Here is a 15,572-nt window from a genome sequence, read left to right as displayed (position 1 = left end):
CATCTAAATCTCAAGGGGGGCGTGTTAGAGGCGTGGTTTGGGCGGGACTAGGGCAGGCTTGTGACTTGGACGTTTTGATGCCATTATCGAACACTTAAGAATACATTCAGGTCTCAAGACATTTGAGACTAGACCTGTTTAAATAATGAATATGTGCCAAAAAGGTCCAAACCATTAGAAGGCCGTAAGCATGAGCCCCCACACTCCCCCAGTGACCCCCCCCTCCCACCCAAAGATGTGAATGAAACAGTACATACTTGCCCGTACGACAGCTTCAGATGTTATGGCCAGTCCTTGCAGAGCAGCAAGAAGGTTCCTGGAGTAATGCTTGTGAGTGATGTGGTCAACCAGAGAGATATGGGGACTCGGGCCCATATCCCACTCTGACCACTACACTTAAGGTGGAATCTGTGAGCCTTCAAAAATCCACCCCAAACCCAAACCCGAAAGTAGACCCCCCCCTAAACCCGCCTCCAGACCCGCCCACGTCCGCTCATCCCTGCCCTGTAAATGCCCTAATCCCCCCCCCCCAGTCCCGCCCTCACTGCCTGCTCTTCTCGGGCATGGAGGAAGTCCGCAAGTGCGCAGACGCCATGTGATGATGTCACGCACACATGCGCGTGCCGTCTGAGAACACGCAGACTTCCTCCCTGCCCAAAGCAATTTGAGCAGGTTTTCCAAAACCCGGACAAAGTGCCGGGATTTTGAAAAGCTGTCCAGACTCCTGGACATGTCCGCAAAAGGAGGACATTTAAGGGGGAAATCCGGACGTCTGGTAACCCTACCTGAAAGCATAAGGGCTATTGGGGTGACGTATAGTTGGGCCCTGTAGGTCTTGGGGGGACTTTAGAGGGCTCACCATGCACAAGGGGGGTATGGTGAGATGGGTACCTAGGACTTTTTATGTGAACTTCACTATAGTGCCCCCTGTCATGTCCCACCACTTTGCTGGAATGTCTGTGAGGCCAGTGTGATACAAATGCTGGCCCAACCTACATCCCAATGGCTCGTTCTGTGCTTTTTATCGGTTGGATGTGCTTTTTTTTCCCCAAAATGGTTCAAAAAGATAGATGCACAGAGGATAGACACGAGGGGCAGCTGTAAAGTTCTCAGCCCAACCGAGAAAAGAATGATGTGGTATCATGAAACTTCCGAGTTATTCCACACTTTTCAGCGGCCCCTCGTACACAGAGCACATTTTCGGAAAAAAACAAACCAACCACGTGCTGTATTTTCATTTTACTACTTGACATTCAAATATGTAACTGGAATCAGTTATTTTGTCTTCAAAATTTCAATAAACTATCTTGGAAAACCCCAAAACCAAGACAGATGCTTTGCAGCTTTGAAAATAGTCACATTCACTGCTGGATTTTTGGGCGTGGTCTGCACAATGATTTAGACGTTATATCGAAAATTCCCCTCCACATCAAACAACTAGCTGCAATGAGCCTTAACAAGTTTTCAGAAGCACCAAATAATCCCTACTGAGGCGTAAAGCGTATGGGAAGGAAAAAGATTCACCAAAGAAAGGGGTCCTTTTCTTAAGACGCACTAAAGATTAGCGCGAGCTGGCGCCGTAGCACTTAACGCGGGCTAAATCGGTTAACACACCTTAATAAAAGGACCCCAAAGACTTTAAACAAATATTGTTCTTGCAGACGGAACATCCTGTCTAGACAATCCTTAGTACAACCATGACTGGCTGCTCTAATCAGCTGAACCAAATTAACCAAATATGCTGCTGACAACCCTGCCTAAACCTTTCGAGCTAAGAAGCAAACTGCATAAGTATCGACCCAATATTGGACACTGATCTGGGGTAGCCCAGTGGTTACAGCAGCGAACTGTGAACCAGGGAATAGAGAGTTGCACGGGGACAGAAATCCCACCCATCCCCGTCAGGATCCTCTCCGCCCCCGCCTGTCCCCATAAAAAGCAGCAATTACTTCTGACAGGATCATCGATTCCACAGTTTCTTTTGCTGTTTTCCTTGTGGAATCTCTTTGGTGGAACCCTTTTTTGGTTTTCTGTTCAGGTAATTCACTTATAAACCCCCTCTTTTACTAAGGCTGACGTGTCCATTATATTATTCCCTGTTTAAAGGAATTGCTTTACAAGAAATAAAACGATTACAAATTATTCAAAATGCATCAATTAAATTAATAACTAAATCCAAAAAGTTTGATCATGTAACACCACTCCTCAAAAAGGCTCATTGGCTTCCAGTCATATATGGAATTACTCATAAATTATGTACAGTTATTTTTAAAACCTTATATAATAAGACCCCAGCATTTTTATTTAGGTTACTTATCCCTTATTCTGCAAAGAGAATTTTACGATCTAGCGAACAGAATCTTTTATCGATTCCCTCACTAAAAATTATTAATACGAGGAGACAATTTATCTTCTCTTGTACAGCACCGCAGACTTGGAACGCCCTCCCTATGTTTTTACGGGAGGAGAAGGAGTTTGCGAAATTTAAAAATGAGTTAAAAACTTTTCTTTTTAAAGATGCATTCGCAAATTAATCTTTTATCTTATTGCTTTGGTTTATTTTATTCCCCTCATATGTCTTGTTACCCTTTTGTATTTTCCCTCGATGTCTCTCCTTTTCTTTACGAATTGTATTTCATCCCTCCTTACCTATTGTTTAGCAATGTTAATTTTTAGTATATTAAGCTTATTTATTAATTGTATGGACTGTTTTGTTCCCTAACATATGTAAATTTTAAGTGTACACCGCTTAGAAACTTGGATTAAACGGTTAATCAAGTCATCTAATAAACTTGAAACTTGAAACTATTATATGGACGAACCCTGCTTCCAAAGCCTTCCATCCCCGTGGGAGTCCCGTGGGCCAGAGGGGGGTCCTTGTGGGAGTCCCATGGGTTAGGGGGGGATTCCTGCGTGACTCCTGCGGGACCCGCGGGAATCCCGCGATCCCCGTTCCCTCTACCAGGGAATCCAGAGAACCTAATGTCATATGTCCCGCAGACCCTCCTGGAGCACATTAAGAACATAAAAATTGCCGCTGCTGGGTCAGACCAGTGGCCATCGTGCCCAGCAGTCCGCTCCCACGGCGGCCCTTGCCACTTCCTCAGGCCCAGAAAACTACACTGCAAATTATCTTGAGGATGGAAATACATGGAGTACCTGAATGTAACACTCTTGGACTCAGATTTTGGGACAGTCAGTGGCCAAATCTGAAATCACAAAGCACGTTTTATCATTTCTTTCGCCTGGTCAGCAAGATCAAAAAGCAAAGGCTGAGAAAGAGGTAAGCGCTTTGCCCTTAATGCGAGAGCCATCTGTCTCTGAGCTGCGGGCTCCCCCCAGACTCCAGCCTGTCAGAGGGGTAATTTCTAAAACCAAGAGACTCGCTAAACTACACTCTTAGTACTTTAAAAGGGTGAATGTGTGAAGATGTGTGAAGACCTACAGAGATTTGCCCCTGTATACACCTCTACGTTTTACAGAGTCAAAGCCTGGCTGCTTCAGGCTATCCAATGTACTAAAAAGTCCTCAGTGAAGTAATGCGCTCACTGGGTTAATGATGCTCAACAGACAGGGCCAGTGATACTCTCTGAGCTTACCTGAGATAATACCTAGCTTTACCAGATTTTCCTGACCCATGGCCACGCCCCCAGTTCTGCCCACGTCCCGCCCCCATCCCCAAAGCATCCAAGCATGTGCGGATGCGACTTTGATGACATTGCGCATATGAACAGGATGACAGAACCCCAAAAAAGCAGGGCTCTCGGGCTGGGGATTCTCCTAACCCTCTGAAGGCCCTGACAGTGCTGATCTGGATTTTGATTGGCTGAGCAGGGAGTGTGTGGCACAGTGGTTAGAGCTACAGCCTCAGTGCCCTGAGGCCCTGGGCAAGTTGCTTAATCCTCCACTGCCCCAGGCACATTAGATAGAGTGTGAGCCCACTGGGACGAACAGGGGAAAAATGCTTGAGTGATAAATAAATCTGCCTGTTGCCTGCTCGACCAGGGCCTTTCGGGGGTGGAGCAAATCCCCTGAAGGCCCTGACTGCACCCCCACTGACCAGACAGAAGTTTCCACCAACTGTCAATCCCAACTAGCTGCTCTCTGGCCTCACAATTTCTCACACCTTCAAGTGAACATGTAAGGGCACTCAGACCACCTCCACACTCGATAAACCCCTCTTTTCAACACAATTCTCATCCAAAACACCTCTACCAGGCATAGAAAAACACACACCCCCATTCACTTACCCCCCAATCAAAGAAGTAAAACGGAAAAAACTATACAACGGACTACTGGCCACTCAGGCAGCGAAGATAGACAACCAAGTCTCCAACCTATTGACAACAACCCCAGACTACAAGATGTTCAGAAAGGAAATAAAAACTTATACTCTTCAAGAAATCCCTTAATAAAGCTTAATACCATGATAAAGCTTAACCCCCCTCTTACCATCCCCTCCCTAACCCCAGATCCTACTTTTCCCTCTTTTGGAAACCTTCTCTGATCTAACGTTGTAACCCTTCTTCCATAACTCTTTTTGTAATACGCTTTGAACCGAAAGGTAATGGCGGAATAGAAATCTGTAATGTAACGTAATTCTCTGTGAATTTTAAAAGACCGGCCAGTGGGCTGCTTATATCCACGGACGTCACCTCCTTAGCTCAGACTGAGGAGTGTAACTCTATGCCAGTCAAAAGTGGAGTAGCCACGGACTCAACTTGAAAACCTCGAGAATCGCTCCATTGTCGGAGGGAAACTGCGAAGCTTTTCTCTTCTGCGGAGTAACCCAGGCACCCCTCTGACCACAGACTTGAAGTAATGCATCCCGGCGCGGTTCGTGTCTCACCTGCTGGATGTCCAGCCTGTAGCTCGTCACGGGGTCCACCGCGTCGGGCTCCCTCTGCGTCCACTGCAGCACGTATGAGTAGTTCTTGGCCTGCTTCTGTGCTTTTACCGGGTTGGGAGTGTCAAAGTAGAACTCAGGGCTGTAAGCTCTCCCTGCAGGTGGAAAGGAGGGAGGAAAGACAGGAAATGGGAGAAAAAGTTAGATAGGCGATAGGATGAGCGAGTGAGACGGGCTGAGACAACAAAAGGAAGGGAAAGGAGAAAAGACAAAGAATCTCTAAAATTCAGTCATACCAGCAGCGCATACCAATCAGCCAGTGGGGAGCATGAGCGCCACCTGCAGGCTGGGCAGTCACACCAGCTTCCCACTGCATGGAGTCACCAGACACAGCTGAAGCAGAGGGATTAACTGTTTCAGGCGCACAGATTGCTACAGGTCAGTGATTTTCTCCCATCTCGTGCTGCTCAGGATGAGCGATGGATGAGCGACACAAAGCCAGGGTTGTTAACTGACACCACGTCAGCCGGACAGGAGCAGCCTACAGCCAGCCTTAATGCCCCCTTCTTTCACCCTATCTCTCGGCGACTTTTTAAAAGCAGCATACCATGTGCCGGTGTCGTTCTGATTGCTCTATAGCCACAGATGGCCCGGAGCCAAATCAGAACCAGGCTGATCCTGGAAACCTCAGGGTGGGGTCCAGACCCTGTCACAAAGCTCCTAAATCTCTACCGTCTCTCTCCCTCAATCGGGAATCAAGAGCGATTCCCAACAATATCTGACCTGAGAGAATCAGCTGTGACGCCCAGCCCAGAATCACAAGGGAAAGAGGAATCGGAGGGAATCCCAGCATGGACTGGTAAACCAGTGCTTGGCTTCTACTAGCGCAAAGAGAAACAGGCAGAAAGACGCAGATCATCACTATAGAGATTAAGTTAAAATAGGGATGCCAGATTTTACGATTGTAAAATCCGGATACTCTAGACCCGCCCTAGCTCCGCCCCCCCCCCCCCCCCCCCCCCCCCCCCCCCCCCGTTGCCTGCTTTGGTTGGGCCGGAGGCAATCCGCACATGCGTGGATTGCCTCCTGCCCCACGCAATTGAGAGGGGGCTTTTCCAAAACTCAGACAAAGTGCTGGGGTTTGAAAAGCCATCTGGACCCCCGGACATGTCTTCAAAAGGAGGTCATGTCCGGCAAAATCGGGTAGCCCTAAGTCAAAAGGATAAGCCCAGGCTGCCTATGAATTCAAATCCCAGTACGGTCAATGCTCTCCCTTACTCTCCACCAGGGGTGTCAAAGTCCCTCCTCGAGGGCCGCAATCCAGTCAGGTTTTCAGGGTTTCCCCAATGAATATGCTTTCCTTGTATGCAAATAGATCTCATGCATATTCATTGGGGAAATCCTGAAAATCCGACTGGATTGCGGCCCTCGAGGAGGGACTTTGACACCCCTACTGTGCGCAGAAGTAGTGTAAGGAACTTCAATGCCTGGGTAAGCACCCACAGAAAGTCTGACGTTGAGGGGCTTCTATTGTAAATCTATATGTCTGCATGGGATTGACTTTTTTTCTTTATTTATACTTTTGAATACATTTACAATATCCAATAATTCAAGGAAAAAAGAAAAATCTCTCAAAACAATTCATAATCATTCATTCATACAAAATTCTTTTTAAGCCCACATTATGGGGAAACATGTTACAATTTCTAAACAAACAAGTTTAAAGGAAAAGATTAAGGACAAAGATTCTCAGTTCGTATTAGCGAACCTTGAATCATTCTTTACTAATAGGGATTCTAATTTCTCCTCTTATTCTCTACAGATGAAACAAAATCATTTCTGTTCTCTCGCTACTAAAAATTGCTGTAATTGTATGGGGGTCCCAAAAAACATACTCAATATCTTGCAACTTAACCAAACATTTACAAGGAAATTTCAGGTAAAAAGATGCCTCTAGAGCCAAAACTCTAGCTTTTAACTTCAAAAATTATTTTCTTCTCATTTGAGTTGTTCTAGAGACATCCGGAAAAATCTTAACCAAAGCTCCACAAAATTTCATTAACCTATTTTTAAAGTAAAGTTTCATTGATAACATCTTATCTATTTCACTCATGCATGTTATCACCAGGGTGGACCGGGGACTGACTTTTCTCAAAAGGAATGTAACACAGGAAATGTGTCGACCTAGTCTGCCCAACAGTCCCACGAATTTATGAATTCATGATTAAACTGTCTTTCATCGATATTTCATCGATATTTCATCGATACCGTGGAAGTCCACTCCAAGTCTCTCTTGCCTTCTCCCTTCTCCTCTACTGCCAACGCCCGACTCCATCCCTTCTGCCTTGCTGCGTCGTAGGCCTGGAAAAACCTGCCTGACTCGGTGCGCTGGGCTCCGCCTCTGGCGGTATTCAAATCCAGGCTACAGGCCCGCTTTTTCGAAGCTGCGTATAAATCCTAACCCCACCGACTTCTAAAGCACCATATGGGTCTATCATCTCCTCTGTAGTCCCTGGCCCTCTCTTACGTATGAATTGCATATATTTCTTCGCCATTTTTTAAATTGTTTATTGAAAAACTTCTATGCTGCTGCTAATGACTGGGTAGTCAATTCACAGCGTTTTACATTAGCTTCTATAATGGTGTTACTATAACTAAGGTACAGTTTATGAGCTTCTGTACCGTATTTCCCCGTGTATAGGCTGCAGGAAATGCAGATTTAGGTTTTAAAACACTTAGATAAGCCGCTCCATGTTACTAGCCGCGGCTTATCTAAGCGTTTTAAAACCTAAAACAGCCTATGCAATGGGGCGGCTGGGGCGGCCTTTACATCCCTCAGCCCTGGTAAATACCTTCGCCGGCTGCCTCTTGCCTCGTCATGGCCAGCGGTGCAGGGCAGGAGCGGTCCTGTCAGCATCCAGCCGGCCCCGTGCTGCTTCCTCAATGCCTGCGCCGAGTGCCGCGAAAACTGGCGCAGGCATTGAGGAAGCAAGCGCGGGGCCGGCTGGATGCTGACAGGATCGCTCCTGCCCTGCACCGCTGGCCGCGACGAGGCAGGAGGCAGCCGGCAGCCATCCAGGAGGGAGCTGCCGGTACGGGGGACTCCGCGGCTGATCTTCCAATGGGGTGGCTTATCTACGACGACGCACCTGGAGGGCCTGGAGTTTGTGCGGAGGTGTGTGATGTCATCCGTGCATGCTCAGAGGCCCTCCAGATGTGGCTGGAGCTTGTAGGGGCTTTTCGAAAACCCAGACAAACGCTGGGTTTGGGAAAACCCGTCCAGGAGCAAGAGGACACGTCTGGTAACCCTATGCACGTGTACAGGGAATGAACATCACTATATGAGGCCTATTGAAAAGGGTATAAGACACTATAACAAGAAGGAACCTGGGCAGACTAGATGGGCTGAACACCCCTATTCTGTAAGACTCACCAGAGACCTGAAAGACACAGGTCGAGGAACCCACATGGTTGGAGATGCTGCATTCATACGTGCCGCTGGTCTCTCGGCTCAGGCTCTCTATTTTCAGCTCCGAGTACTCCAGCTGGTCCAGGAGGGGCACCGTCAAGAGGTTCTTGTTGAACCTCCAGATGGCAGCGGCCACCTTCATGGGGCTCCCTTTCAGCATGGTGCACCTCATCACGATGCTGCGCCCCAGGCCCTGACGGATATCCTCCAACGTCGGCTCCACCACTGGGGGAACTGGAAGAAGCAAGAGAAAGCAAAAAAGGAAAAAAATCAGAGAGGCTTTCGTCATCCCAGGCATGTTCGTGACCCTAGTAACTATTTCCAAAATGGCAGCTATAAGGATCAATGGATACGTGCTGAAAAGGCTCCATTCTGATATTAGACTAACTTTTTCTTAATGGTCTTTATTTATAACATCCAAAACCTTTAAAAGCAACACAAACAGAGAGCTAGGTTTCAGAGTGTAACAAGAAAGCCTGGAGAGAAATGGTAACGGACTCCTTTTTACTGAAGCAACCTGAGATAGCTTTAGGCCGCCTTTCAGAGTGGTTTACCCCCACCCCCACTAGTTCTGGGGCATCTTTAAGCAGATGTCAATGTAAAAGCACCAGACCCTGCAACTGGAGGGCATCACGGCAGTCATATATGCGCAGAACCAAAGATGGCCCTGTAGCATCGGTGGCACCATACGTAACAGCTAACCCTGATCTGGATCCAGTAGAAACAAAGAGGGGGCCAAGAAAATTGACAGTTAGTCATTGTGCAGATCCCCATGTCATCCTCCAGTATGGCTTCCTTTTTTCCCCTCTGTGTATTCATTGCTGGGGCCAGACAGGAAAGAACCACTTCTGATGACAGTATTTTGCTGCTTCCCTCCTAGCTCAGAGGGGCAGACTGCTTAGCAAAACTGATGAGTCTCAGCAGATGGGAGGAGAAGAAAAGAGCTTCCTCCTGATCTGCTCCTGCAAGCAGAGGGAGGGAAAGAGAAATGGGAAAAGAAGAGGAGGCAAATGAGGAAAAGAATAAGAAGGAAACAGAGGCTCCAGACTAGAGAATGACACAGGGACAAATTTTTCCTCGTCCCCACGGGAACTCATTTTCCCATTCCTGAAAGCTCCATCCTCATCTGCACAAGCCTCGAACACTTTAAAATCCTAAGTATTAACATTCTAGAGCTCATATTGTGATGTCATAATGCCTCATACCACCAATGCCTAAGCTCCGTCCTCATCTGCTCAAGCCTCAAACACTTAAAAGTCCTAAGTAGCAACATTCTAGAGCTCATATTGTGATGTCATAATGCCTCATACCACCGATGCCTAAGCTCCGTCCTCATCTGCTCAAGCCTCAAACATTCTAGAGCTCAGATTGTGATGTCATAATGCCTCATTCCACCAATGCCTAAGCTCCGTACTCATCTGCACAAGCCTCAAACACTTAAAAGTCCTAAGTAGCAACATTCTAGAGCTCAGATTGTGATGTCATAATGCCTCATACCACCAATGCCTAAGCTCCGTCCTCATCTGCTCAAGCCTCAAACATTCTAGAGCTCAGATTGTGATGTCATAATGCCTCATTCCACCAATGCCTAAGCTCCGTACTCATCTGCACAAGCCTCAAACACTTAAAAGTCCTAAGTAGCAACATTCTAGAGCTCATATTGTGATGTCATAATGCCTCATACCACCAATGCCTAAGCTCCGTCCTCATCTGCTCAAGCCTCAAACATTCTAGAGCTCAGATTGTGATGTCATAATGCCTCATTCCACCAATACCTAAGATCCATCCTCATCTGCTCAAGCCTCAAACATTCTAGAGCTCAGATTGTGATGTCATAATGCCTGATTCCACCAATGCCTAAGCTCCGTACTCATCTGCACAAGCCTCAGACACTTTAAAATCCTAAGTAGCAACATTCGAGAGCTCAGATTGTGATGTCATAATGCCTCATTCCACCAATGCCTAAGCTCCGTCCTCATCTGCACAAGCCTCAAACGCTTTAAAATCATAAGAGCTCAGACTGTGATGTCACAATGCCTCATTCCACCAATGCCTAAGCTCCGTCCTCATCTGCACAAGCCTCAGACACTTTAAAATCCTAAGTAGCAACATTCGAGAGCTCAGATTGTGATGTCATAATGCCTCATTCCACCAATGCCTAAGCTCCGTCCTCATCTGCACAAGCCTCAAACGCTTTAAAATCATAAGAGCTCAGACTGTGATGTCACAATGCCTCATTCCACCAATGCCTAAGCTCCGTCCTCATCTGCACAAGCCTCAAACACTTTAAAATCATAAGTGTTTGAGGCTTGTGCGGTTAAGGCAGAGCTTACAGGAATGGGGCAGCGACAGCGACAAAACTTGCGGGGACGGGATGGGGGAAACTGAGTTCCTGTACAGATGAGGACAAATTTGTCCCTGTGTCATTTTCTATTCCAGACCCCTTTCATATCTAAAGATGGCTCTAATCCGGTTAGTACTAATCCTTATAATGTCATGTGATTTTTATATGTAGGAGACACAACAGATCTTTATAAGCAGGAGGGCCTAGGGTCCGAGAGGAAGAAAGGCTGTTAAAATTGTTCTGCTCTGCAAATCTTTTCACCCCCTCACCTTTTCTTAGGATAAAGAAAGATTTCTGTGCTGTTTCCTCCTAGTGGCAGAAAGGCAGTACTGCTCAGAGCAAGGCTCATTTCCTGAGTACGGTAAATGGAGCCTCCATGAAGGAACATTTCCTGCTGTTGCAGCTGGATTTTTAGACCCTTGTTTAGAAATGTCTGCTGCCAGAGGCGGTGTAGTTTTCATACTTTTCAATTCATGCCCAAGGACATGCCTTAAATGTCTAAAAATATTTAGGTTGCTCAGCTCTAACAGAGGGATTCTTTGCAGAGAGCAGAAGTTAAAGGATGTTTGGGGATAATCTGTCCTTTGAAAATCAGCTCCATTTACAGGAACATGTTCAGTGCTCAAGATATCACTGGAAGAAGAGAAGACTCTTCAGACCAAAATAAAAATCATGCAAAAGCAGCACCAATTTGAAAGAAGTGGAAAAATGGAAAATAATAACAAAAAAAAAATACAAGCAATACCCATAATAGCTTCAGGACGCCCTCGCACTGCACAGCGGTCAGGCCATAATCACCTCTTATCAAAACCCACTTTTCATCGTTTCAGACAATTGTCACCGCAGAAGAAAAACAGATTTTGTAGAACATGCTCGGCTCAGAGGAATATCAAGCTCTGCTCTTGAGCACCAGTTCTGCCGGTGAAAACAAACAGGAAGGCTGGAGTCTAGATGAGAAAGTGGCTCTTTGAAGAGTGAAAGGTTAGTGCTGGGCAGATGGCTGCCGGCATCGTGAGGAACTGGAGCTCTAGTGCGTTTGCAGTGCTGCAACACGGACCGTGGGGTTCTCCCCCCCCCCAAGAACTTCAACTGACTGGTATATACATTCCCCCCAGTCTATAATCTGTCATGCACAACTGGGCAACGATTTGGCATGCAGTTAGCACAATGGATGCAGATATGATATGCTGCATGGTGTCTGAATCAGCAGCAAAGCACTTAAGACGGTATTGCGTAACTTGGTGCCTAGGCGCTATTTGCGCATAACTGCAAAGGTGGGGCCCGAGTGGGGCACATACTTGCAAGTGTAACTTATGGTTCATAGTGAAATGCGCACAAGACAACTGAGCGCGAGACAACTGAGCGTGAGACAATAGCGCAGGACTTTGGTTCATAGTCAAATGCGCACAAGACAAAAGCGCGCGGAAAATTGCGCAAAGACAACTGAGCGCAAGACAACTGAGCGTGAGACAATAGCACGCAGGACTTTATAGCGCAAGGCAATAGTGTGCAGAACTTTGGTTCATAATCAAATGCGCACAAGACAAAAGCCCGCAGACAACGGCGCAAAGACAACGGAGCGCGTAATGTGTTATAGTTCACTGCGTACAATTGTCCTGAGCAAAGTTGTCTTGCGCTGAGTTATCTTGCACGCAAATGTCTTCCGCTCAATTGTGGTTACGCTCAATTGTCTTGCGCTCAATTGTGTTCGCGCAATTGTCTTGCGCTCAATTGTGGTTACGCTCAAATGTCTTGCGCTCAATTGTGGTTACGCTCAAATGTCTTCCGCTCAATTGTGGTTACGCTCAATTGTCTTGCGCTCAATTGTGTTCGCGCAATTGTCTTGCGCTCAATTGTGGTTACGCTCAAATGTCTTCCGCTCAATTGTGGTTACGCTCAAATGTCTTCCGCTCAATTGTGGTTACGCTCAATTGTCTTGCGCTCAATTGTGTTCGCGCAATTGTCTTGCGCTCAATTGTGGTTACGCTCAAATGTCTTCCGCTCAATTGTGGTTACGCTCAATTGTCTTGCGCTCAATTGTGTTCGCGCAATTGTCCGCGCACTTTTGTCTTGCGTGCATTTGACTTGCCACTGTAACCTAGAGACTAGCTGATCACCCGGCGTCGCCCGGGTATTTATTTATCCCAATCTTCTGTTAGAGAGGAAAAGGTATCGTGGACATCTTCATTTTTAGCAGCAAGAATGACCCTCTCTGTGGGGCTCAACTTGGACTTAAATGGCATTGGGAGTGCCAGTATTCATCTCAGTGAGCCCGAAAACTAAGGGTTAGACTCTAATATCGGTCGTTTTCGATCATTTTTACATGTCACCCCCTTCCCACCCCACAGTTTTTTTTCCCAGATAGTAAGTCATATTTATACTAAGTTTGGTTGAAATCTCTCCATGCGTTTCAGAGTTATGCTGGAACACACACACATCCGATTTTATATACAGTGGTGCCTCGCATAACGGACGCCTCGCACAGCGAACGCTGCGCATAACGAACTTTTTGTCTTGCTCCCTATAACGAACTTCGTTTCACACAACGAAGTCGCCCGAGGGGCCCGGGGGGGGGGCGGAACTACTCTCGCCGAAGCCGGGAACAGCAGCACCCTCCTGTCTGAATGCAGTGTTCCATCATCTCCCTCCACCTTACCTTAGATGCCGAGTTTTCCGGCTTTCTTTTTCGGCCAGCCACACACTTTCAAAGAGCAGCACATGCGCGCATGCTCTGTTGTTCAATCTTCTCCTCTGACGCAACCGGAAACCGGAAGTTGCAGGAGAGGAGAACATTGATCAACTTCAGCAGCTGCGCGTGCACAGCTTTTTGAAAGCGTGCGGCTGGGTGAAAAAGAAAGCTGGCAAACTCTGCATATAAGGTGAGGTGGAGGGAGGGAAATGTAGGGCTGCAGAACGAATTATTTTCTTTTACATGTATTCTTATGGGAAAACAGGGCTGCAGAACGAATTATTTTGTTTTACATGTATTCTTATGGGAAAACGCGTTTCACACAACGAACGTTTCACATAACAAACTTGCTCCTGGAACGGATTAAGTTCGTTGTGTGAGGCACCACTGTACATCTATAGACTAAGGGGGTAATATTCAGCCTCTGGCGATAGACGGCTTATGAGCTGCTCACATCCAGGGCTGCACTAACTTCAGTTATTTAACCCTGAGGTAGACGTGGTTCCTGGCACGGAATATTTGAGTACGTAGTTTGACCTGGACGTTAACTACACTCCTCCCTCAATATTCGCAGGGGTTAGGGACAGAGCCGGCCAGCGAAGAGTGAAAATTTGTGAATAACTTTTGGGTCGACTCTGACCGACCCCTGTTTCCCTCCTGCCTTCCCCTCGGCATCCTGGACCTTTTCTGGCGGTCTAGCGGTCTTTCGGGGCAGGAGCGATCTTCCTACGCTCCTGCCCCGTGCAGGTCACTCATTCAAAATGGCTGCCGTGACTTCCCGTCGTCTCTCGAGACGACGACGGGAACTCACGGCAGCCATTTTGGATGAGCATCTGCACAGGGCAGGAGCGTAGGAAGATCGTTCCTGCCCCGAAAGACCGCTGCACCACCAGGTAAGATCTGTGGAGGTCCGGGAGGCGGGAGGGAGGTGGGGGTGATTCCGGTTTTAGGAAATCGCGAATAATCGAAATCGCGAGTCCTAAAACCGCAAATCAGGAGGGGGGAAGTGTAGTCACTGGTTGATATTTCTCTATTTAACCCCCTCCTCCCCCCTTTTATGAAGCCACGTTAGCGTTTTTTGCTACTGATCGGGGCGGTAAAAGCTCCGACTCTCACAGAGTTCCTATGAGCGTTGGGAGCAGCGCAGAGCATTCAGCGGTTTTGTAAAAAGGGGATGGGGTTATTTATCATTTTACATAAATCTTACAAGACAACTCTTGCTATAGTAATTCAGAAAGAAACGACCTAAACATAACCGAATCTAAATGGAAACAAATGAGGAAAACTTTTCAATTCTTCCTTAGACCAGAAATTATAAACAGGGGGAGGATTCGTAAGAAAAACAGAGGAGAAAAAAATAAAATCATTTTAACTCACTGAAAGAGCGCATAAGGCTAGAACACTGAAACCCTTTCTGTTTACAAAACCGTAGCGCTGTTTTTAGCGCTGTGGCGGTAACAGCTCTGACACTCATAGGAATTCCAGGAGCGTCGGAATTATTACCGCCGTAGCTGGCACTAGAAACTGCGCAACGGTTTTGTAAAAGGGTTCGGGGTGGGGTTAATCAGTCAGAAACCACTCAAGCAATTTTTTTTCGACTCTAGAAAGGCTCTTAACTGTTCTGGGGCAAAGAAAACATATTTGAAACCAGCAAATTTGACTTTACATTTACACGGGTAAGCTAATAAAAATGGAAGCCCTAATAATCTTGTTTCCTGCCTCATCGCAAGAAATCATTTCCTCCTTTCCCGAGTATCTTTTTTGTCACATCCGGAGATATCCATATCTTTTTTCCCATAGAATAACTCAGACGAATGACGAAAATAAAGTCTCATGATAGCATTTAAATCTTCCTCAAATACCTAAGACACTAATAACGTAACTCTGATGGAGGATTCTGATAAAGATTCTTCTACAATGGCTGATGTATTATTCACATCTAGTTGAGTCTGCAAACTACGATCGCCCTCTACGTCTCCTTGGGATACTCTTGAAGAAACAGGCAAATAATATATTTTATTTACAAGAGTCAAAGCTTCTGAGGAATAGTTTAATATCTCTGTCAAGTATCTTTTAAACCTATCAAGTGGCGATACTCCCCCCGGAGACTTTGGAAAATTAAGTAGCTGAAGATTCAGTCTGCAATTATAATTTTCAATATTCTCAGTTCTTCTGTGTACGGCAAAATTATCTTTAATGCTGGTATTCTTAAAGCCTTGAAAAG

General features: G+C 46.5%; 1 protein-coding gene across 4 annotated transcripts in view; it reads right to left on the bottom strand.

Moving 5' to 3' along the window:
- Window positions 1-15,572, bottom strand: part of MDGA1 (MAM domain containing glycosylphosphatidylinositol anchor 1) — a 629,079-nt gene that overhangs the window by 274,069 nt on the left and 339,438 nt on the right. For all 4 annotated transcript variants that reach the window (XM_033939535.1, XM_033939538.1, XM_033939539.1 and 1 more), the window contains 2 exons: window positions 8,280-8,549; window positions 4,850-5,001 (listed from right to left, as the gene is read on the bottom strand). In XM_033939535.1, coding sequence (XP_033795426.1) covers window positions 4,850-5,001; window positions 8,280-8,549 — 422 coding nt within the window. The remainder of the gene's footprint in view (window positions 1-4,849; window positions 5,002-8,279; window positions 8,550-15,572) is intronic.

Source organism: Geotrypetes seraphini, chromosome 3 (genome assembly GCF_902459505.1).
Source record: "Geotrypetes seraphini chromosome 3, aGeoSer1.1, whole genome shotgun sequence".
Lineage (NCBI taxonomy): Eukaryota > Metazoa > Chordata > Amphibia > Gymnophiona > Dermophiidae > Geotrypetes > Geotrypetes seraphini.
This window is presented reverse-complemented; position numbering and strand designations above follow the sequence as displayed.